A 25,974-nucleotide genomic window follows, 5' to 3' on the forward strand; every position below is an offset into this window, starting at 1 on the left:
CGTGGTCGCCTCTGCCGTCTGTGTGCGAGTGAACGGGTGAATGTGAGGAACAAATTGTAAAGCGATTCGGATAAAAGCGCTATATATAAATGCTATAGGTTAGGCTCAATAAAACATACTAGCACTGTGGGGACCCAACAGAATCAGGACCACAGCCCACTTTGGGTCCCAAGCCAGAGTTTGAGAAACACGCTCACATTAAGAAATAAGTGATTGCTGCCAAATAATTGAAGAGTATGATTGATTTTGAAAGAGATGACCTCCTTGTGTGTGTGTGTGTGGGGGGGGGGGGGGGGGGGGGGGGGCGCAGGAATGTGAGGGTGACATTGCTTGGTAGTCAAGGTAACTTGGAAAATGCAGATAATGCTGTCTCTCTATCTCTCTCACTCTCACTGTCATGCACTCTCACTCTCTCTCTCTCTCTCTCTCTCTCTCTATAGAGACCGAGAGAGATATGTGTATATAGAGAGAGGTGTGTATATAGAGACAGAGAGAGAGATGTGTATAGAGAGAGAGAGAGAGGGAGAGGGAGAGAGAGAGAGAGAGAGAGACCCTGCTCGGAACATGTTTTATGGGAGCTCTTAATGAACAGCATGTGATGATGAAATGCTCCGATATCTTTACAGAACCAAGAGGTAGGCAGGTTTGTGATCATGTTTTAAATTAAAAACAGTTACATACTGAGGTAGGGAGGTTTGTGATCATGTTTTAAATTTAAAAACAGTTACATACTGAGGTAGGGAGGTTTGTGATCATGTTTAAAATTAACAACAGTTACACACAGGTTTGTGATCAGTCATTACTTGACATAACTTTTTTTTATTTTCCATTTTCTTTTAACAACAAAACATCAACAACAATAATAATAAACATTTAACAACAGACATTCCTCCCCCCTCCCCAAGACCGCCGGGTCCCCCAGGACCAACACCCCACCCCCACTCCGCCGCTACATTGAGCTTTTAACCGCCTCGGCCGCCGCAGTCCACGATTCAATACTTGCCTGTCCCGCCCCAACCACACGAGCAGTCGATATCAACAAATAAATAACGTCCAGCAGTGTCTGGGACCAGTGAATAACCGTGAGATTCTTAGGTTCTTTCCATCTCATAGCGATAAGTAGTGATGCACCGATGTGAAAATTGTGGCCGATACCGATAACCGATATTAATATTGCTGTTCTGGCCGATACTGATATTTACAGATGTCGATATCTCTGTATAGAAAACACTTTTTTATGATAATCAAATAAAGAGCTATTTTCCAAAACTCATTTATTTTTTACTTTTGTAACTTATTTTCAGAAATGACTGATATTTAGAAACTATTTAAGGTCAAAACATGTTAAAAAAAATAAAAAATAAATGTTTTCTTTTTTTATATATATATATCGGCCCAATCTTAATATCGGACCGATACCGATGTGTAAAAAAACGGCCATATCGGCGGCCGATATATCGTGCATCTCATAGCGATAAGCTTTTTGGCTGCTGTAACGCCTGCCAGGATAATAATTTTCAGTTGTATGGATGTTGGTAGTGAAGATATATCGTTTAGAAGTAATGTTGCTGCTGCCGTGAGTGGAATCGATATGTTACAGATGCCCGAGACTCTAGCCGTTATAGATTTCCAGAAATGGGCCACTGGTGGGCAATCCCAGACCATATGCATGGCTCTTAAAAGTGCATAAAGCATAAAGTGCACCAGGCCTCGGCCACCAGTCCCATAGGAAACAGTTTCCTAGGTGTGAGACACATCCTATGAATATAATTAAAATGAATGAGTTGGTGATTAGGGTTGCGGGAGGCTAAAATATAGCATTTGTCCAAACGTCGTCCCAGTCAAACTCAGGGTCTAACTCTAGGAACAGTGTCTGGTGTTTTCCACCAATGGTAGGAGAGATAGGAACAGTGTCTGGTGTTTTCCACCAATGGTAGGAGAGATAGGAACAGTGTCTGGTGTTTTCCACCAATGGTAGGAGAGATTGAGAGAAGCTGCTGTAGCTGGATGTCGGTCTGATGTACGTTCTATATTGGTATCCAGGGGTGTGTGTGTGTGACACAAGCCTATAGTTAGATGTCCTGGCAACAGCTGCCATGGTTTCCCCTACACCACACACACACACACACACACACACACACACACACACACACACACACACACACACACACACACACACACACACGCACACACACACACACACACACACACACACACACACACACACACACACACACACACACACACACACACACACACACACACACACACACACACCAATACACACACACCAACACACACACACACCAACACACACACACACCAACACACACCAACACACCAACACACACCAACACACACACACACACACACACACTAGCAGTTGTTTTGGCTGGTAACCAGAGGAGCCACCCATAGTGCTTTGCAGCAGCTGCAGTGGATGAGGTGACCAATCAGAGCCCAGTTCCCAGCCTGACCATGGTAGCTGTGACCTATCAGGAGTGTCTGATAATGGAGTTGCTAATTTGGACAGTTGCTAATTTGCTTATATTTGTCATAATGACACATAGAGTTATACAGTGTCATAATGACACATAGTGTTATACAGTGTCATAATGACACATAGTGTTATACAATATGTCATAATGACACATATAGTTATACAGTGTCATAATGGCAGTTATACAGTGTCATAATGACACATAGTGTTATACAATATGTCATAATGACTCATATAGTTATACAGTGTCATAATGGCAGTTATACAGTGTCATAATGACACATATAGTTATACAGTGTCATAATGACACAGAGTTATACAATATGTCATAATGGCAGTTATACATTATGTCATAATGACACATAGATACAGTGTCATAATGACAGAGTTATACAGTGTCATAATGACACATAGAGTTATACAGTGTCATAATGACACATAGAGTTATACAGTGTCATAATGACACAGAGTTACCGTAATTCCTCTAATAGTAACCCCGGCTTGTATTTGTTTCAACTGTAGCGGGTACCAGGCTTGTATTAGGAGGAGGCCTGTATAAGAGGGAGGCCTATATTTAACATTTTCAAGCGGATCATAATGAATAAATCAACATTTTGTGTCAGTTTGAACCCAGTAAAATGTACTGGGTTCATTTATTGAAACCAAGTACTGTATGAAATAGTAAACCGTGCAATTACAGGTGGTCACTGGTCATTTCAACGTTTTCAAAGTGAAATCAAGTAACTAGCTCAGTATGCAGCTCAGTATATTAGTAACCCGGCTTGTATTAGGAGGCCGGCTTATAATTGCTTAGCTCAAGAGCGCACCCGGCCATTAATAGAGACCCGGCTTGTATTTGAGACCCGGTTACTATTAGAGGAATTACGGTATACAGTGTCATAATGGCAGTTATACAGTGTCATAATGACACATAGAGTTATACAATATGTCATAATGACACATAGAGTTATACAATATGTCATAATGACAGTGTTATACAATATGTCATAATGTAATGACATGTAGCACTTGTGTCACTACCAGTAACAGCTGTTCGCCACGGGCACAGTTCTAGATTCGAATGAGGAGAGGAGTAATATACACAATTAAAGGAATAGTAGACCAGAGACAGAGTTATAACAATGGCCGGTGTTTTATTTCTAAGCGCGGTAGCTAGACATACAGACATACAGACGTGAAGTAAACAGTAGTAGTGTGAAGTATCCCTTTTAGGTTCTTTCATAAACCACTCCTTCTTTCGGGAGGGTTAGTTCGGTATCAAGTCCTAGGTTGATTGGATCAACACATTAGGGTTGGTTCAGACGTCTCTGAGGTTATCTCTAGCCAAAGCTAGGTTCAAGGTTGGATATTGGATGTATCCCTTTATCATGAGTAACTCGTTATCTTTTCTTCTGCAATTGCAGATCAGTAAACTAATATCAGTTTATCATTTCAATAGGTAAGTGTTTAAACATATTAATTTAAACCTTTAAGTGTGCAGGGAATGCAAGTACCTTATTAGGTGAAATGCCCCTTTAAACTCTTAAGTACCAATAGAAATATTCCAGGTTATAGGAATGCAAATACCTTATTAGGTGAATTTACCCTTTAAACCATCTTTCTTTACAGGAGAACCACCAGTGATTCAACTATAATCAATATGTCATCAATGAGATTCAAGTATCTTACTGGGTACATGGACCCTTTAACTCGTACTCTATAATGGAGAACATCAGTAGTTCAGGTATCTTACTGGGCTTATTTACCCTTTTAATTCTCATTTCTTAATGGAGAATTATCAGTGGTTCAAGTATCTTACTCGGTGTATTTACCCTTTAATTCTCCTTCTTATAGGAGAAATATCAGTGGTTCAGGTATCTTACTGGGTGTATTTACCCTTTAATTCTCCCTTCTTATAGGAGAAATATCAGTACCCATATATCAAATCAAATCAAATACAAAATACAATATCAAAATAACAAAAGGTGAACGGGGTTGAAGCCCTTGGAAGTCCTTGTATTCTCGTTCAATCAGTTCGTGTCATAGAAAAGGATATGGTCCTTGGAAGTTCTTATGACTCAAGTTCAATCAGTTCAACCCTACTGGACTGTTGAGGCAACAGGAGTTGAGCAACAGGGGTATTCGAATCAGGCTGGCATTAGCCTTGATCTATATCAGAGGTTCAGTGGGTTGGCTCGCCATCTTGTATCGGTCCGGCACACTGCCTCGTCCCGCGTGGGCACACGTGGTGAATGGTGGTCGGCCGGCACTCCTGGAACTGCTCCCAGGGTGGAACGGGGTGCTAGAAAAACCTGGCCTGCGTCAAGCAGGCATTCAGAAAATAAAAGCTATTTACCATCTTTTATCGCTTCATCATCTTTTCATTGCTTTCAGACTGAATAATCAATCAGGCTACTTTTAGCTATGCTAAGCTAAAGTAAGCTACCTTACCACAGAATGTCCGTCTGTCCCATGCTAAGTTAGGCTAAAGTGCGCTAGCATATGGGACATTCTTCACGTTCCATAATAAACTCTCAAAAACAGTCAAAATGTATATAGACCATGTTCTTATCGTACAGCATATCAATACAATTATAAGTACTTCTGAAATGGTTTCATTTAACCAAATTGAGCTTGAAGCTTCGCTTGCATGACTCAGGATGAAGCTACATTATTAGCTTATAGCATTGAGCTAACGATTTTGTACATTCGACAAATGGACAGCACAATATTGATGAAACTCACCAAAACCGCAGGCTACTTTAACTGCAACGCTTCTTCGGTTTTGTAACTGGGGGAATCTTTTATAACTGTTTGACAACTGTTTTTGTGGTGGTATTTCATCTCTGTATCCAGCAACATTTAGCTGCGGCTATCTCCGTCAATCTGGAATTTCATCTGGCGTAGTGCAAGACTCACCTGCCGTAAAGCAAGGCGTGGCTGTCGTGACATCTATCTACGTCATGAAGTAATTTAAAGGGCAGTACAGCAATTCAAAGGATTTGGTCAAAGTTGCTAATCTCATACGCATATACATATGACCCAATACTATTAACTACTTATGTTCTTACATAATGTAGTGACTGTACATAATTCACACAGAACTGTTGTTGGGAATAGTAGTTCCCCCCGGACGATATTGTGTGTGGCACTTCCTGCTACAAGCATTCATTCTATCTATCGATTCGACTACGTTGACATTGTTGTTATGTTGCTGATGAATAAAGGAATTAGGTTCAACTTCGATACACCGCCTCCGACTCCTTTATCTCAGCGCTACAATAATAGCATTAACTATTTATGTTCTTATTCAATGGCATTAACTATTTATGTCCCTATGACTAAATAGTTATGAATCTGAAACCTGGGTTACAGACACATAGTTATACAGTGTCATAATGGCAGTTATACAGTGTCATAATGACACATAGAGTGGGGGTGAACTAAGCCATGTGTCATTATGACATACAGTATAACTCTGTTTCCAAGACCTATGATGGGCTTAGCCATTTACACTTCCTGATGTTACCTGCCTGATCACCAGGTAACAGAGTAACCAGAAGTAAGAGCTCAGCTCCAGGATTAGGGTTAGGGTTGGATGGGTTAGGTTTATGGCTAGATGGGTTAGGTTTATGGTTATGGTTAGCGTTAGATGTGTTAGGTTTAGTGTTACGAAGGATCAGATTAAACCGAATATATATATTTATTGATTGATATATATTGCATAATATTTGTATATCGTTTGATATCCCTTGTGTATTCCTTGTACATATACACGGAATATCCCTTTAGCCTAGTACAGACCATAATATTTCGTTCTCCTATTGGACAGCGGTCCCTTGGGCGCCATTGCCATACCTCCAAGGTCTGGTTCAAAGTCACCGCCAAAGACTTGCCTGGACATGAACGGTTCTGCGCAAGGATATGAGACAGGAATAAAGCTGGTACTAGTTTGTTCACCTAACGTATAAATACGGCGCAGGTGAATACAGAAGTAGAGTTACCCAATAAGTTGAAGCCTCACCCACGATACAACGTGCGGTGAAGTATGGCCTGTTTGGCCCCAAATAGAGCATTGAGACTGCGTGCGAATTAATAACTGAAGTATCAGAGTTTAACGCTGTACTGTCGAGTTTGACCTATTCTATTAATTCAGTAATAGTCTATTTATGTATAGTGTATCGTGCGGCTACCGTTCTACAGTGACCAGCATCACCAACGTTTCCTCGTACCAGCTAGTGTGCTTATCCAGGCTGGGCTGCTTACCCTGGCGCTTTCACCCGAGGAGCCCTAGACGAGGACCGTGTGGATCATGTACACTGGATAACCTACCGACGACTGCATAGCCCCTTTCGGCTGGATTATATTTGCTTTTGGTCCTGTAATTGATGGAGCGGAGAATCGCCTACACCCACAATTGTGTGGGATTTACCCTGTGAGGAGCCACGTCGAGCCCGCCTCTCAGAAGCCTGAGGCCGGCTAGCTTTCTTCCATGCGGAGCTGCATGCTACGGAGAACAGCTGTATTCGTCTGCGGATCAAGAGATTATTGCACCGTCTCCTGTACTTGGAGTCTCTTTATCATCGTTGACCCAGACTCTACTACCGACAAATCCTCTCCCCTTGCTGGCTTACGACCGGAGGGACCCTACCAGTATCTCCCGCTATCTTACCAGAGTACCATAGATATAATTCCTAAGATTCAGGTTGTATTATTATCTCCTGCGTAATATGAGAATGGACATACGTTATTGATTTGCCTACGCACATTCCTTTGCCTTATAAGCGCATCCAAAGTAAAGTATATTATGTACTATCATTGCTGCTAATAAATACTTAAACCCAGTTTTGTGTGGAACCGAGTCATTGTGGGAAGTGTTCATCATAAGATACCTGTGTACTGTATGGCCAGTAGTAATGTACATAAGACAGTAGTGGTTTAATGATACCATACTTATTAATACAGTCAGGGAATTGTACCCCTCAGTTACATTTAGGGTTATGGTGGTTAGCGTTAGATGGGTTAGGTCTAGGGTTATGGTTAGGGTTAAACAGTGTCTCAGGAGGTAGAGTGGTCGTCTGGTAATCGGAAGGTTCCCAGTTCGATTCCGCCTGAAGTGTCCTTGAGCAAAGACACTCTTAACTGCTCTTGATTGGCACCATGCACGGTCGCCCCAGCCGTCGGTGTGTGATTGTGTGAGTGAATGGGTGAATGCGAGGCATAAGTTGTAAAGCACTTTCCCACGGACAATGAATGTTTTACAAAGGTTTTTGTAATGTGTGTGTGTGTACCAGTAAAGCTTCAGCATGATTATCCAAAATGGCCATCCGCTGCCTCATCAAAACAGTGGACTTCTTCATCTTCTTGTGTCACCTTCCCCCACTCCCAGCGCCCGTCTCGGATCGCTTTTGGATCGCTCCTTGGCTGCAACAGTGGTCAATAATTTTCGCCATCAGCGGTGACTGGTCAGTTCAGGACCGCTCACAACCGGACGTGGTCACTCGTCTGAACGGCTTGTCAAATGATGCTTGCCGGATTTTTCGTCTTGTAACTCGAGAATGGAATCACGCAATAGGTTGAGTCTGGTGACGAAAGGCGGCAAATTCAACTTTCCAACAATGTATTGGTTGATTGGCAAAAACGCAGCCCGGAGCCGACAGACGAGAGCAAAGTGCCGCGACGTGAGCGTGAGTGCGTGACGGCCCGCCCGCCCGATGCTTATGAGGTTAATGATAAGATGGATGAGACTAGTGTGTATGTGTGAGGGATGACACTAGTGTGTGTGTGAGGGATGAGACTAGTGTGTGTGAGGGATGAGACTAGTGTGTAGGGCTGACCTTCGAAAAAAATAATTGGCATTAGAAGCTTTAGGCCGAGATTCAATTTTAATTCGAAGCTTCGAGATAAAAAATGATAATAATTTATAATTTATGTTGTGGGACTTGTACAGCACTTTGGTCAACTTTGTTGTTTTTAAATGTGCTCTATAAATAAAGTGAATTGGATTAATTAATTTAATTAATGAGTCGGGAGCTGCGCTGCCTGGGCGGCTGCTCTCCGTTACACAGCCAACAACATTACATTACATAATTATGTTGCAACCTTCGTCTATAAAGCAAACAATTATATAAATATTTATATGTAGTTAATAGAGACAAAGGCAGAATTCGAATTTTTTTTATTAAGATATGTTTTTATATGGGTCGGGACACTATAAAAAATACTATAGAGAATTGTCAGTGCTGTAAAGTTTAAACCTTTTAAAATCTTAGACAAACTAAACGCTTTCATGAAATATTGTAAGCCGTCATTTGAGGCTTTATAAAAGCAGCACAATGAACACAAAGTCGGTGCCGAGTCCGACCTCATCTTAAATAACAAACGGCTTGTTGTAGTTAACAAAGAGAGGCAGAGTTGATTTTGCAGAAAAAAATTAAGAATATATATATATATATTAAACTAAATAAGACTCGTGCACATCTGGTTGGACCCCGACTGGAGGTGCAGGTCAGCGCAAGAGAGATATATAAAAACTAAAAGGAGAATACCTTCAAGGGAAAGAAGGGACCGCACACTCCTCAGGACTGGTTTTTGCTTTTTTATTGCACCTGAGGAAGCAGATAGCGAAACGCGTTGTGCAACAATAAAAAAGCAAAAACCAGTCCTGAGGAGTGTGCGGTCCCTTCTTTCCCTTGAATGTATTCTCCTTTTATATATATATATATATATTCTTTTTTAACCCTTTGGTTGCCGGAAACGTAGATCTACGTTTCTGTTTCGGTATTTCTTTTATTCGCTATTGCCATTCATAATTCATCTGGGCAGCCTCTGCATGCTGTACTGAATGCCTACCGCCTTGCGGGGCGCTATTGCACTCCATTTGAAACGATATAGTTTGTTTTCTGGGCCGAGCTGAGCCGTGCGGGCAGGGTTTAAATACTCCGGCAAGACAATCGCTTACAACGATGCATCAACTAGGCTGCCCTCCCCCTTGTTCATATGCAATGCCGGATAACGTGGGACGGACTACCGCGACCAGTACTTGGAATGGCGATCAGATAATTGTATTATTTTTCTTGCATTACATCAGAGACAAGGCAAGGACAGTATATATCCAATCTTGCGTTCTCCCGCGATCGAAGCTGTCTGTGTGGAATGTGTGTGTGCTGTTTACCGTTGGTCACATCACGGCATGGAGGGGCGCCCCGCTCCAAGCCCCCTTTCATGGGTGCATGAGGAGACATAATAATGATAATCTAGCGTTGATTTCAGGAAGATTCGATAATCGGGCGAAAAATGGCAACGTGATAAGTGGATTTAACTAAAGGGCTGTTTTCGCGTCTTTTCCTGGGATTACTCAGAATCACTCAAACTCATATACTCATATTCACCACGGTATAAAACGGAAATGTACAGATGAAAAAAATTGTTTTTTGCATGTTGACTAGAAGAAACTCACTGACAATCGACAATGTTATTAGATCCATAGCTATAATATTTAATATAGTTTTAGCACTCGCAAACACAGCATTCTCTCCATTGAACAAAGCGCTGGCCCAAACGGCCATACACCCACAGCGACCTCCAGCGGTCAATGTGTTAATATATTTGAATTTTATTTTCCCATTGGAATCCCGACATGCCCATCGAACGAAGCTTCGTAGTACATTTTAAGACAGCCCTACTAGTGTGTGTGTGTGTGTGTGAGGGATGACACTAGTGTGTGTGTGTGTGTGAGGGATGACACTAGTGTGTGAGGGATCACACTAGTGTGTGTGTGTGTGAGGGATGACACTAGTGTGTGTGTGAGGGATGACACTAGTGTGTGAGGGATCACACTAGTGTGTGTGTGTGTGAGGGATGACACTAGTGTGTGTGTGTGTGAGGGATGACACTAGTGTGTGTGTGAGGGATGACACTAGTGTGTGAGGGATCACACTAGTGTGTGTGTGTGTGTGTGTGTGAGGGATGACACTAGTGTGTGAGGGATCACACTAGTGTGTGTGTGAGGGATGACACTAGTGTGTGTGTGAGGGATGACACTAGTGTGTGAGGGATCACACTAGTGTGTGTGTGTGTGTGTGAGGGATGACACTAGTGTGTGTGTGTGTGAGGGATGACACTAGTGTGTGTGTGAGGGATGACACTAGTGTGTGAGGGATCACACTAGTGTGTGTGTGTGTGAGGGATGACACTAGTGTGTGTGTGTGTGTGTGTGAGGGATGACACTAGTGTGTGTGTGAGGGATGACACTAGTGTGTGTGTGAGGGATGACACTAGTGTGTGTGTGAGGGATGACACTAGTGTGTGAGGGATGACACTAGTGTGTGTGTTAAGGCTGTCCCCGAACCCTGTTTTTAGGGTTTGAACGTTCGTTAAAAAATGTAATTAATTTTTTATTTTTTATTTTTTAATAATAATACATATATTTTTTTTATTGTATTATTATAGATCCTACGGAGGGCGGCATTGCATAGTCTATTGGTGAAAAACATGTTGTTTACAGTGGTGGCTGTTCGTGTAAACATGTAATTAAACAAAGCACTCAGAAGAAAATAAACAAGCTACTGCATCAAAGTTACTACTTATGATAAACAATAGCCCTTGCACACCGCAGTCACGTAAGGGGCTAGATAAACAAAGGCATTCGTTTTGTGGCATTAACGTTATATAGTTAGTGTTACACGTTCAATAACATCAGCATATTATTTACCCAAACATAGCAAGTAGCAAGCACTCGTCCTCAGAGTCTGGCTATTCCCATCATGTCACTGCCATTGGCCCCAGAGCCGCGCTCTCACCGGCCGTCTTACCCCACGGATGCGCGCCCGTCCTGGGCATCGGTCAACCATGGTGGGTCAACCAATGAGTTGTACCCATTCTGCAGTCTGTTAATAAAGTTTTCAATCAGACACATGTATAGAAAGGCTTTGTTTTATTATAACATTCGTTGCAGTAAAATCATTATGACTCGTTTGGTCATCCTCATCTACATTCTCGGCGGGGAGCTAACGTATTAGCTACGGTAAGTCTGTTGTGCTTCTCGCAAGCAGATCAATGGCAGCATTGCCGGAAGTAAAAAAACTAATAAACGCTTGCCGATTGGTGGTAACAGCAGAGGCGGGTGCAAGCGGTGTGACGTAATTGGCAGAATCGCCTGTCAATCAAAATTGTTCTATTGCATTGGTTGAGAGCTCTGGTTGAGACAATAGTATCCAGCTACAGACCGGCAGAGCAGACCATACTGGTTGAGCCGAGCGCCGCCTCTTCACATCGCTTCAACCCCGTTCGCCTCCTTTATTTTTTTTTCACCGAACGTTTGAACCCATTAATTAAAGTCCGAATGTCAGCGTAACGAACGAACGTTCGAACGTTCGGGCTCAGCCTTAGTGTGTGTGTGTGTGTGTGTGTGAGGGATGACACTAGTGTGTGTGTGTGTGTGTGAGGGATGACACTAGTGTGTGTGTGTGTGTGTGTGAGGGATGACACTAGTGTGTGTGTGAGGGATGACACTAGTGTGTGTGTGTGTGTGAGGGATGACACTAGTGTGTGTGTGTGTGTGTGTGAGGGATGACACTAGTGTGTGTGTGAGCCTGTGAGGGATGACACTAGTGTGTGTGTGTGTGTGTGTGTGTGAGGGATGACACTAGTGTGTGTGTGTGTGTGTGAGAGGGATGACACTAGTGTGTGTGAGGGATGACACTAGTGTGTGTGTGTGTGTGTGAGGGATGACACTAGTGTGTGTGTGTGAGGGGGGAATTCCCACTGTAACTTGATCATTGTGCTGTGAATGAACGCAGTATGACACCATGATCTCTCTCTCTCTCTCTCTCTCTCTGTCTCTCTCTCTCTCTCTCTTTCTCTCTGTCTCTCTCTCTGTCTCTTCTCTCTCGTTGTCTCTCTCTCTCTCTATCTCTCTCTCTCTCTGTCTCTCTCTCTCTCTCTCTCTCTCTGTCTCTCTGTCTCTCTATCTCTGTCTCTCTCTGTCTCTTATCTCTGTCTCTCTCTGTCTCTTCTGTCTCTCTGTCTCTCTCTCTGTCTCTCTGTCTCTTCTCCCTCCTCGTCTATCTCTTTCTCTCTCTGTGTCTCCGTCTCTCTATCCGTCTCTCTCTCTGTGTCTCCGTCTCTGTCTCTCTATCCGTCTCTCTCTCTGTGTCTGTGTCTCTGTCTCTCTATCCGTCTCTCTCTCTGTGTTTGGTTCTCTGTCTCTCAATCACTGTCTCTCTCTGTGTCTCTCTCTATACAAATACAAATTGCTATACAAATAATGTGTATTATTATTAGTAGTAGTATTATTCTACTCATTGGGCACATGTCCCATGCTGATGCCTCCTGCTAGCAGCCCTGGCATGACAGCTTCTTAGGTTAACAGTAGAAACATGTGCTTTACATTAACCCCTTGTCGCCTGTTCCCAAGGCATTGTTGAGAAATGCTGAGGCAATGCTTGATCTTCCAAATAAGTTTAGCTGACGTTACACACCACTTCTAACTATTTTCTCCATCCATGTAACTAACCGCCCAATTTTTTTTTAATCACTTGGTCTCTCAATAAAGCGTTATGCTAACGTTAGGTTTGGTTACATTAGCTCACCGGACAGCTGAGCCCTGACGAGGGCTGTTTGGTGGCATTTCATGTCTAACTGAGAGAGGCTGATTACGAGGCAAAACACGCTCAAAGAAGAGTTCAGTGCACGCCTTTGGTCACCTTTGGTTCCTTATTTGGTAGTGAGAAAGCTGACAACCCCACTACTAACCCCACTGCGTGAATATTTTCCCTAATGGGGTTGTCTACCGCGTTCGGTTTGCACGATCTGATTGGCCACTGACGTTTCTGGTCATGTGCATGTGCGCCAATCGTGTGACGCCTAGTTCTATCACCGGTTAAGCTTAGGCACTCTTTCAAAGTTGGTTAAGGTTAGAGTTTGTCTTAGAGCAGGGCGATAGAACACCAGCCCAAACTCTAACCTTAACCAACTTCGAAAGAGTCGCCCCAGTGATAAACTAGGCGTTAGGTAGTTTGCAGGCTGTTAGAGCCGGAAATAGGCGCAGAACTAGGCGTCACACGATTGGCGCACATGTCGCATGACCAGAAACGTCAGTGGCCAATCAGATCGCGCAAACCGAACGAGGAAGTACAACCCCATTAGGGAAAATCTTCACGCAACCCCACTACTAACCCCACTACTAACCCCACTACTAACCCCACTACCAGTGGCAGCTGGTGAATATTATTCTAGGTGGGGGGGTGCCACATTCAATCAGTTTCAGTAACTACAGTATATAACCAGACCTGCAAACTGATGAGAGGTGAAAAAGGTGACATGTTTGTAAACCAAACCCCTGTAGGGGTGTGTGGGGGCATTGTCCCCCAGAAGAAAATTGTTGTGATTTTAACATGTAAACGAAGCACTCGGAGAAGAAAATAAATAGAAAAGACAACCCGTATCCAGGTCTGACGGCACTACAGCATTACATTTTCATAGCATATCATAACGCAGAGGCTGAGACTTTTTTTAACCCCACTTTTTTAACCCCAGTATTGGATTCAGTCTAATACTACTGTCACCTGGAGATTCGGTCTAATACTACTGTCACCTGGAGATTCAGTCTAATACTACTGTCACCTGGAGATTCAGTCTAATACTACTGTCACCTGGAGATTCAGTCTAATACTACTGTCACCTGGAGGTGCGACTCAGGGGTGAAGTTTGGTTAGCTTTCACACTGCACTCAAGCCAACCAGACTTCATAAACAAAGCCATGTGATCACGCAGGTCAGCCTCTTATTGGACGTAATCCCATACCTGCCAACATGATGCCGGAACAAAGGGGCTTCAAACTTGCAGGAATATTTCTTAAATTTTTTGTAGTTTTGTCCTCATTCCTTTTCGTCGCTGACTGAGCACAGGCTCTGAGGAGGTTACTCTGGGTCACCAGGTTGTGCAGTAATAATAGTAGTGTATGAAGGGGATACTGTGTTTTTTTATTTAATTTTTTTCACTTTTTCTCTTTCTATTTTTCTCCCATCCCAATTTCGTATTTCCAATTCTCCCCTCCCCCGTCTTGAACGTTTCTCGACTATGCCCCCCCACTGGTCGGTTGTAGGGAGGATAGAAGCCTTGCATCACGTGTCCCCTCCGCTTGAAGCCTTTTTACAACGCATCCGCGTTTCCGGGTTCCTGTTTTGCGCTCTGATTGGCCAGGTCATGTGACATGAGCGCCAATCGTGAGACGGCAAGTTTCTACACTGGTTAAGCTTAGGCACTCTTCGAAGTTGGTTAAGGTTAGAGTTTGTCTTAGAGCATGGCGATAGAACGCCAGGTAGTTTGCAGGCTGTTCGACACGGAAATGGGCAAACACGCTATTGGGCACACATGTCACATGACCTGGCCAATCAGAGCGCCGGAAACGCGGATGCGCTGTAAAAAGGCTACACGTGTCCCCTCCGGTACACAAGGAGGCAGCCTGTCTCATCTTTTCACCTGCTAGCGTGGACTCTCAGTGGCGAGGTGTAACGCATGGGAGGCTCACACTACCCCCGCTACTTCCTGTCTCTGCTGTGCAGGTGTCCCCCAACCGACCTGTAGGAGTCGCTGTCCACAACGTCCAAATCCCCACCCATCGACTTCCACCCGCTGGCTCTGCCAATTGAGCCAGTATGACGGCCGGCCCAAGCCGGAGGCAATGCTGACACCCAGATTCGAGACCGGAGTCTCTTGCATTGGTGACAAGCGCAATCTCCGCTGCACCACCCAGCCGCCTGTTTCTCAATCTAATCTGGAAACGCATATCCCCCATACAAACCCCCATTCCATTCACATCACTAGTACTAACACTAACACACACTAACACAAGCTAACACACAGGATAAAGGAGAGAGGGAGGCAGAGAGAAGAGGTGAAGACGGGGATCAGAAAGGGGAACAGGGAGAGAGAAAAGGGAAGGAGAGAGACTGGAAAATGAGAGGGAACGAGAAAGAGAAGACGGAACGTATCTCTCTCTAGTCTGTTTAGACAGAGTCACTGAGTTATGAAGTGACCAGGAGGCGCTGCAGGGAGTGTGAGTGTGCATGTGAGTGTGCATGTGAGTGCGTGTGAGTGTGTGTGTGTGTGTACGTGTGACTTATATGTATGTGTGAGTCTGAGTTGATAAAGGATTGGATGATGGAATCATTTCCCCAGTTCTCTCAGTCCAGACTGGTGTACACAGACCAGACTCCAGTATGCAGGGCCGCCACCACTCAGACTTCTGTACGCCTGGACCAGGGGTTCCCAAAGGTCTTGATGACTGAGGGCCAAATTCAGCCAGGGACCCAACGATGGATTAAAAAAATTATTCCAAATCGCTAGCTAAAGTACCTGCAATGATAATGTAATCTGTCTCGTGAGTAGGTCATACATCTCTCTCTCTCTGTCTCTCTCTCTCTATATATATATATATACACACACATCGCTCTCTCCGTCTCTCTCTCTATATACACACATCTCTCTCTCTGTCTCTCTATATATACACACATCTCTCTCTCTATATACACATACCTCTCTCTGTCTCCTCTCTCTATATACACATCTCTCTCTCTCCGTCTCTCTCTCTATATACACACACACATCTCTATCTCTATATACACATACCTCTCTCTGTCTCCTCTCTCTATATACACATCTCTCTCTATCTGTCTCTCTCTCTATATATACACACATCTCTCTCTGTCTCTGTCTCTATATATACATGTGTCTCTCTCTATATACACACATCTCTCTCTCGCTGTATCTCTCTATATATATACATATCTCTCTCTATATATATATATATATATATATATATATATATATATATATACACACACATCTCTCTCTCTGTCTCTATATATACACACATATCTATCTCTGTCTCTCTCTCTATTAGTGATGTTAAGATTCACCGATTTGCATCGGTGCACCGGCATAAACTTTCCAGATGCGAGTGCACCGGTGGAATAAGTGCGCATCGGCTAGAATTCAGGTTGAACTTGCGATGCATCTGTTGTTAGCGTCTTTTCATCGGTCAAAACCGATTCATTCATATAATTTCCTCTCATCCACTTCTGTCAGCAGTGCACTGCACACAGCAGATACTATCTTTGCTTTGCTACTACAGAAGGCGAGAGCCGCGTCACAGTTATCAACAAACAGTGGAAGTCGAGGAGACATGAATTGAATTGATCAACTGGCTAACGTTAGTAGCCGCTGGCTAACGTTAGCCAGTTAGCCGTTCAGCTAACGCTAAACTACAGTATCTAACTAACTAACGTGACTCTGCAACACCAGTTCCATTAGTGAGGAAATGGGGGGGGGGGGGGGTATATTGACGACGCTTGACAACAGGTTCAAAGATAACTTCACATTTATTGGCAATTTGTTTCTTTATATCGCTCCCTCCAGGTTCAAACTGTGTTGTTGACAAAATGCCATCATGGTGTGGTTCGCTACGGAGCATCAGAACGCTCAAACTCTCTCTCGCTCTCTCTCGCTCTCTCTCGCTCTCTCTCGCTCTCTCTCTCTCTCTCTCTCTCTCTCTCTCTCTCTCTCTCTCTCTCTCTCTCTCTCTCTCTCTCTCTCTCTCTCTCTCTCTCTCTCTCTCTCTCTCTCTCTCTCTCTCTCTCTCTACGTTCAATGATTTCAAGTGGCCAAACGTTACAATATAAATACTAACTGGATAGTTGATGATACACATTTAATTTCATTATCTGAAATATTATAAAATCATTAAGTCTGTTATAAGCCATTATCCCTTTGTGTGTGATTATTATTGTCTCACAGTAGTGTGTATATACATTGTGTGTGTGTGTTTTTAGCTAAAGTGGATAGAAAACACAGTAGGCCTACTGTGCAAAAGTCTTAGGCACCCAAGAGTTTTTATATAAATTGTCTTACAGTAGATTATTTTATTTTTAATAATAATATAAGCTGCATATAAGGAATACAACCAAATCCTCCATAAAATTGTATCATTATTTTGCATCGTGTTGAATCGCATCGTATCGCCCCGAATCACATTATGTTGAATCAAATCGTATCGTATCGTATCTCAACAGAGGTGAATCGTATTGCATCGCATCGCCCGGTGCTTCAAATGTATCGTTAATGTATCGTATCGTTGGCACCGTATCGAGATGCGCATCGCATCGGCCTCAGTGATGGAGATGCACATCCCTACTCTCTATATATACACGCATATCTCTCTCTCTATATATATATACACACATATTTCTGTCTCTATATATATACACACAATATCTCTCTCTCTGTCTCTCTCTCTATTATATAGACACATATCTCTCTCTGTCTCTCTCTCTATATATAGACACATATCTCTCTCTGTCTCTCTCTCTATATACAGACACATATCTCTCTCTGTCTCTCTCTCTATATACACACACATCTCTCGGTCTCTCTCTCTATACACGCATATTAGGGGTGGACGGTATAAACGGTATACGGTATAAACGGTATGAATTTGCTCTACGGTATGGATTTTGACTATACCGTGTAACCGGTAGTGCAGCTCTAAAATAGCAATGACGTCATGTAAACCACAGCGCGACTATTTCACTCGCATTTGCCCCTAAAAATAGATAGAATTAGTCATAGATAATAGATATGTGCCGAACTGGAAAAAAGTTATTTAGGAGGCTTCGCGCAGTGGGCGTGCCAGCCCCTACCGCACGCATGTAAACACGGGTCTAGTAGTCTAGTGGGACGGGACACGGGAGCTGTCGGGAGGACGTGCGGCGTCTCCCTGAGCTAACGTTAGCTTAGCTACCGTTACAAAATGACCCAGTGAGTCAACTATTCACTTTTAGTTTAATACATGATGGGCATTGTCTAACCGAACGGTATCTAGTCGGCCAGCTACAGATAGCTCCTGACATCAACAAACGCTCCACAAAGTCTAGTACTAGAGACGTGTATGCTACCTGTTAGCTCACGTTAACGCAAGTTAGTTCACCGTTCAAAACGAAATGTCCCATTGAACTAAATAATTCACTGAGGCGTTGTATTAACGTTATATATGCAGTAGCTACAGATAGCTCCTGATATCAATGTCTTATAAACACTGATTCGATGCATATTCGAGCTGAGGGCTTGCTAACGTTATACCAATACAATAGGGTCCAGGTGCAGCGCCGGAGAATCCTGGCCGGTAGCTCTGCTCGAGGCTACTCGAGTATAGGTCCAGGTGCAGCTCCGGAGAATCCTGGCCGTAGCTGGAGGCTACTAGAGTACACACAGACAGTGGAGCTTGTTGCGTGGGTGGCGATGTCTCGCAGATAATACAAGTACAAGTCTAATTATATAATATATATATTTTATAAAAAAAAAAATTATATAAAATATTTTTTTTTATCAAAACGATGATACCGTGATATATACCGGTGTTACCGTGTAATATACCGTCTTTAAATTATACCGTCAAGATATAACTTCTCTCTGTCTCTATATATATACACCGACACATCTCTCTCTCTCTCTCTTCCCCTCTCTCATCTCTATATCTATCTACACATACATATCTCTCTCTCCTCTATATATATATATCTATAATATATATACACACATCTCTCTCTGTCTCTCTCTCTCTCTCTCTCTCTCTCTCTCTCTCTCTCTCTCTCTCTCTCTCTCTCTCCATATATATATATACACATATCTCTCTCTGTCTATATACACACATCTCTCTCTCTCTATATATATACACCTCTCTCTCTCTCTCTCTCTCCTCTCTCTCTCTCTCTCTCTCTATACACATATCTCTGTCTCTATATACACACATCTCTCTCTCTCTCACTCTCTCTCTCTCTCTCTCTCTCTCTCTCTCTCTCTCTCTCTCTCTCTCTCTCTCTCTCTCTCTCTCTCTCTCTCTCTCTCTCTCTCTCTCTCTCTCTCTATATATATATATACACATATCTCTCTCTGTCTCTATATACACACATCTCTCTCTCTCTCTCTCTCTCTCTCTCTCTCTCTCTCTCTCTCTCTCTCTGCTGCCTCTGGACCCCCGCTCCTTCAGCCACTGGTTCAGGGTCTGAGTCCAGACGACCCTTAAAGGAGCACTTCACCAAAAACAAAATCAATGCTGCACATCATCTAAGTTGACAGTGACAGTGGGGTGACAGTGGCTCAGGAGGTAGAGCAGTCGTCTGGTAATCTGAAGGTTCCCGGTTCGATTCCGCGTGTTGATGTGTCCTTGAGCAAGACACTTAACCCCTAACTGCTCCCAATTGGGAAGGTTGGCACCTTGCATGGTTGCCTCCACCATGGGTGTGAGTGAACGGGTGAATGTGAGGCACTAGTTGTAAAGCGCTTTGGATAAAAAAAAAACACTAATTGTAGTCCATTTACCATTTAACATATGTTGCTATTTTTTATGTACTTCATTTAAAATTAATTCAATTGTCCTTTTCTCTCTCTCTTTCTCTCTGTCTGTCTCTGTGTCTCTCTCTCTCTCTGTCCCCCTCTCTCTGTCCCCCCCCTCTCTCTCCCCCATCTCTCTCTCCCCCCTCTATCCCTCTCTCTCTCTCTCTCTCTCTCTCTCTCTCTCTCTCTGTCCCCCCCTCTCTATCTCCCCCCTCTCTCTCCTCCCCCTCTCTCTCTCTCTCTCTCTTTCTCTCTCTCCCCCACCCCTCCCTCTCTATCTCCCTCTCCCTCCCTCTCTCTCTCTCCCTCTCTCTCTCTCTCTCTCTCTCTCTCTCTCTCTCTCTCTCTCTCTCTCTCTCAGTCACCTAGAGAAGATCACCACATGGGTTGACCCCAGGAAGTCTCTGGCTCCTAACATGGCTCAGATGTCTCTCCACCACAACCCCCCGAGCATCGCAGCGCACGCACACACACACTCACAGCAGCAGCGCGGCATGGCCCTGTCCCAACCCAACCTGGGTGAGTGCACGCACACACTGATGCACACGTGTGCGCACACACACACAAAGAGATGGATGCACACACACACACACAGATATATCTATATACACAACACGGAGTGTATGTATAGTGATCGCCACGAGTCTGTCTGAACCTTTTGAGACAATAACGGTCATAAAGTAGTTCCTGGAAAATCGATGACGCTCACGTTCATGGCAGAGACCTGGGCTTGAACTACGACCTCTGCCAGTGGGTCTTGGACTTCCTGACATGAAGACCCCAAGTGGTGAGAGCAGGTAACTGCACCTCCTCATCCATCACTCTCAACACAGGTGCCCCCCAGGGCTGTGTTCTGAGCCCCCTCCTCTAATCACTTTATATGCATGACTGTGTGGCAAAGCACAACAGCAACACAATCGTTAAGTTTGCTGACGACACAGCTGTGGTGGGCCTGATCTCTGCAAACGACGAGAGGGCCTACCTGGAAGAGGTATAGAACCTGGTGCCGTGGTGCCAGGAGAACAGCCTCTCCCTGAACGTCAGCAAAACCAAAGAGATGATTGTGGACTTTAGGAGGTCGGGGCTATAGGGACTACAGCCCCCTCAGCATCTACGGGGCACCGGTCGAGAGAGTGAACAGTTTCAAGTACCTCGGAGTCCACATATCCGAGGACTTGACATGGACCACACACATAGACAGTGTAGTGAAGAAGGCACGGCAGCGCCTCGACTTCCTTAGGTGCCTAAGGAAGTTAAAAGTTAGTCAGAAGATCCTTAACACTTTGAGTGCCAGCCACGAGAAATCTCATTAGTTCATGCCATGCGTTGAGTGCCAACCGACGAGAAATCTAGTTATTAATCGTTATTTCTTTTATTAATGATTTCCATACATTTTTCATCAATCTAGCCTCCCGTTACCAGTGGGGATCTGTCTGAGCACAGGGAAAATACCGCCCCCTATCGTCTCTCCGGATGGTATTGCACGCCATTGGATTGGACTGAATGAAATGGATGGGAAAAAAAGAGTCCGGATTCCACATTTTACTTGTCAGGCATGTAATCCGAGCCGATCCCATTCATTGCCCACCATCAGAACAGCGTGGAATATGTCTTTCGACCACCCAGCGTTGGATCAATAAACGCAAACAATATTTGGAATGGCGATCAGGAATTGGAATAATCTTTTTGGAGAACATCTGATCTGAGGTAAGGAATCTATTTTACCAGTCTTGGGATAATCAGAGCTGGTTTCACATATATATCAACGTGTCTCATATGTGTGTGTGTGTGGCTGTGAGTGTGTGTGTGTGTGCTGATCAGGAAATAAGATAATCGATTTTTCAGCCCGCTTCTATAGCGTGCATAAGTACACATATACTATCGATAATCTAGCGTTTATTTGAAAACGATTCATAAATAGGCCGAAAAATTACATGTGTTTTGTGTATTACAGTAAAGCGCAATTCCTGCAGAATCTTATTTTTTTTCTGAAAGTTTCAAAAAACTAGCGTTTTTCAAAATGGTATAAAACGGAAATGAACCGATTAAAAAAAAATAAATAAAAAAAATCCATTTCGACAATGTTGACTGCAAACAAGTCATTGATAAGCGACGGGCGTATTAGACACATAGCCATAATTTAAGATATAGTTTATGCGTTCGCAAATATTCCATTGACTACAGCGTTGGCACTCAAGCGCCTATTTCTGGAACCCCCTGCTGGCACGGAAAGTGTTAAGAACTTCTACTCATGCACAATAGAGAGCATCCTGACTGGTAACATCACCTCCTGGTTTGGGAATAGCACCGCACACGACCACAGCAGACTACAGAGGGTGGCCCGATCAGTTGGACGCACAATTGGAGGTGGGCTTCCCACTCTCCAGGACATTTACACCAAGTGTTGCAGGGCCAAGGCTAAGAGAATAGTCAAAGACTCTAGTCAACCAAACAACTGCCTCTTTGCACTGCTGCGGTCAGGCAAGTGCTAGCGAAGTCTCATGGTCAGTACAGAGAGACTCAGAAGGAGCTTCTATCCCCAGGCCGCGTGTACCGCTTCCACAACAGATTCTATTTCCGGGGTTGCCCTGATTGGCCGTGACGGCCACGTGACACGCCGCGGCCACGCCCCGCGGCAGCGAGAGAGGCCGCCGCTGTGTTGTACTTGAACGTGGACTTGACCTGACGAAAAGACAGTGTTCCTGAAAAATTTAACTGTTGAAAACCAGCCTATTCTCTACCGTTAACCATGAGAGTTGTATACATTGCATAGTATATTGTATAGCGTATGGTAACTCAGTGGGGAAAGTGATTAAACAGCTCTGCACTCGGGAGATGTGGCGCAACAATGAGAAGCATTTTGGATAAAAGTATTCTGTACTTCTGTATGACAACAATGTATGCCTTTCAAATGTTAAATGATAAATGATTAAGCGTGGCGCGATGTGAAAGGCAGTGGGGCACAGCTCTGCACTCAGGAGATGTGGCGCGACAATGAGAAGCATTTTGGATAAAAGTATTCTGTACTTCTGTATGACAACAATGTATGCCTTTCAAATGTTAAATGATAAATGATTAAGCGTGGCGCGATGTGAAAGGCAGTGGGGCAAGTGATTAAACAGCTCTGCACTAAAAAAAAATGTGGCGCGACAATTGCTGCTGCGGCGTTGAAGTGGGGAAGCGGCAGTGAAACACAGCAGCCTCAGCGTTTTGCCGCGGGGCGTGGCCGCGGCGTGTCACGTGGCCGTCACGGCCAATCAGGGCAACCCCAGAAATAGAATCCGTTGCGGAAGCGGTACACGCCCCCAGGCCATCAGGATGCTCAATGACTATGTAACATCAACCCATCCATACTCATTGCACACACATCCACATGCACACACTCACTTTAGACACTTTAAACACTTTAACACTACACCATATGATCTAGTTATTGAGATTTGCACTACATCCATACCACATTTTAGCATTTTGAATTTTTTAAAGTTAGCATTTTTGTATCTGTCTGCATTTTTGTACCACATTGTCTGCATTTATACTTAATTGTACAGTTGTATATTGTATATTTGTATAGTTGTTGTGAAGGGCCAGATTAAACCGAATATATATATTTATTTATATATATATATTTAATTGTATTTGTATATTCTCTAATATTCCCTGATATCCCTTGTATATTCCTTGTACAATATGCATTGAATATCCATTCTAGCCTACTGAACATCCCATAATAGTCTCTATTCTACTATTGGTCGAGACCTTGGTGCCAGGCTGCCATACCTCCCAGACCCAGTTCAAACGTACCGCTCAACATGTACGAACAAGTCCTAGTTCCGCGTAGGAATCTGGCTACCAATGGGACTATTTGTTCATAGTGCGTATATATACTGCGCTACTAAAGTAGGACTTCCTTTTCAGTCCAGTTTCTTACCCTCCAATAGAGTCACAGACGTAAAGCCTCCCCGCGACGCCACGTGTGGGAGTAAGGCCAAGTTCGCCTACCATCGGTATTGAGACATCGTGTATATTAATATTTGAATAGTCATATTTGGCACTATATCGTCGAGTTGGACGTAGTCTATTAAGCTAATAATAGTCTGTTAATATATAGTGCTTCGTACGGTGAGAATACTACCGTAGTCAGTACCCCATCGTTTCGGGCAGAGAACTGGCTGCTTATCCAGGGTGGTTGACCCCACGTGAAGCTGCACCCGAGGAGCCCCAGAGCCGACGAGCGAGTGGACCTGTATACCGGATTATTCTACCGACGACAGCCCGCCTTCCCAGGCACGGATTATGCTTTGTATACGTTGATTATTCCATGGATAAAGACCCCCGACACTGCCGTGTGTTGGAACCCCCCCCCCTGGAGAGGACGCAAGGTGAGGAGACGCTCTGCAAGACGAGGTCGCTTCACGTCTCTCCTCCGTGGACCGGAGGACGCCGGCCCACAAAGAGTCCATCTGCTTTCATCTGTGGTCCAAGGATCGCCGGCGCATTGAACGGCACTACAGTGGGTTCACCTGGGATACCCTTGGCCGGATGAGGCAGCCGGATTCTACCCCCCCCCCCCTTCCTACTCCTGTCGGCTTACAAGCGACCGGATTAACCCCCCCTAGTGTATCCAGTATATAATCATTAAAGTATCATTGCTGTTATTCCTTAAACTATTCCAAGTCGTATATGTACCACCTGCGCCTTCAGAGATTGGACATTCTCTATTGATACACCGACGAATACTCTTGCCATAAAAGTGCATACTAATTCCCATTCATAAATGTGATTGATTTGATTAAGTGCTTGCTCTACACACCATCGCTGTGTAGAAATAAAGACCTATTTCTAATTCGTACATTTGTGTTGGATCCGTTTCATCTACGTGACAGTGTTCATCATAATATATTTATGCCGTGTACTGGGTGGCCGAATATTAAGTACAAAGGTAGTGGTAGTAAGTATCATATCTAGTAATACAGTCAGGGAATTGTACCCCTCAGTTACAATTGGTCCTTCGAGCCGGATGGTAATCAGTGTAATATTAATATAGTGTTATTAATATTGAAATGGCCTATGATGAACACTCCACGAAACGATCCTCCTAATCAACGCCCGCAGCGCGAACGACGGCTCCCTCAGTACTTAGAGGCTTACGCTGTCAGTCAACAACCTAGTCTTCTACTAACAGTAAACGCGGTAAAACTAGAAAGTAAAAGTATGTCTAACCCCAACGCCCAGACTACCCCGACCATAGAGGCCCCTACGGGTTCTAATGTAACTGACCAAGTTCACGGTGGGGACCAGTGGGAACCAGACATGACTTCACACCCCGCCAGTACTGAAGAAGTAGTCCCCGATGAGTCCCGGGAGGAATACAACGCTACCGAGAGAGAACTCGGCACGGAAGAAGACGGGGAGAGCACCGTGGAGATAGAGCTCCAAGGCTCCGCAAGGAGTACCCCGAGGGAAGGCTCCCCTATACAACCGCCTTCTCCCAGCGAGGCAGAGAGGACCCTACAGCAGGCCTTCCTCATCAGCCTGAACGCCGCTGCTGAACGCGACCGACTGCAGATCCAGCAGCGGAGCGAAGAAGAGCATATACGTCTAGAAATAAGACTCATTCAGAGAGAAGAGAATGTGGCCCGAGACCGAGCAGACAGCCAGCGAGCAGCTGCTGGTGCTCTACGGGACGCAGAGCGCGACAGACAGCAAGCGCAACTAATAGAACAGCTGATCAGACGGACAACACACTCTCCCTCCGCCAGAGGCTCCAGGAACTCGTCTAGACACACCTCCAGGGCGGCATCCCCTAGCCGAGTAAACAACCCTGAACTTGACCAACAGACGAGGTCTATACCCCCCACAGACCACCTCCCCCCACCGGTCCAAGCGAGACCTAGCAACCGGGAAGGAGCAGCATATCCTGTGGAGAGGCTAAACCAGAGACTACAAGCACTGGATGACCTAACTGAAGACGAAGAGGAAGAGGAGGAGAACCACGCCCGACGACAGCACAGTACTCTACCGGACCAGGAGGTCCGGTACAGCCCAGGCTATACTCCCGCGGAGCTGCGCTATAGACC

At 44.4% G+C, this 25,974-nt stretch overlaps 1 protein-coding gene across 1 annotated transcript in view; it reads left to right on the plus strand.

The window, feature by feature from the left end:
* The window catches only part of LOC311225884 (WW domain-containing transcription regulator protein 1-like), a gene marked incomplete at its 3' end in the record, with an annotated part of 60,752 nt that extends 38,172 nt beyond the window's left edge, over positions 1-22,580 (plus strand). Inside the window, exons 2-3 of the mRNA XM_084311276.1 lie at positions 20,256-20,413; positions 22,534-22,580. Of these exons, the coding sequence (XP_084167402.1) occupies positions 20,256-20,413; positions 22,534-22,580 (205 nt within the window). The remainder of the gene's footprint in view (positions 1-20,255; positions 20,414-22,533) is intronic.
* Positions 22,581-25,974: the final 3,394 nt, after the last annotated feature.

The sequence above is a fragment of the Notolepis coatsorum genome (assembly GCF_963971535.1).
Source record: "Notolepis coatsorum genome assembly, chromosome: 3".
Classification (NCBI taxonomy): domain Eukaryota; kingdom Metazoa; phylum Chordata; class Actinopteri; order Aulopiformes; family Paralepididae; genus Notolepis; species Notolepis coatsorum.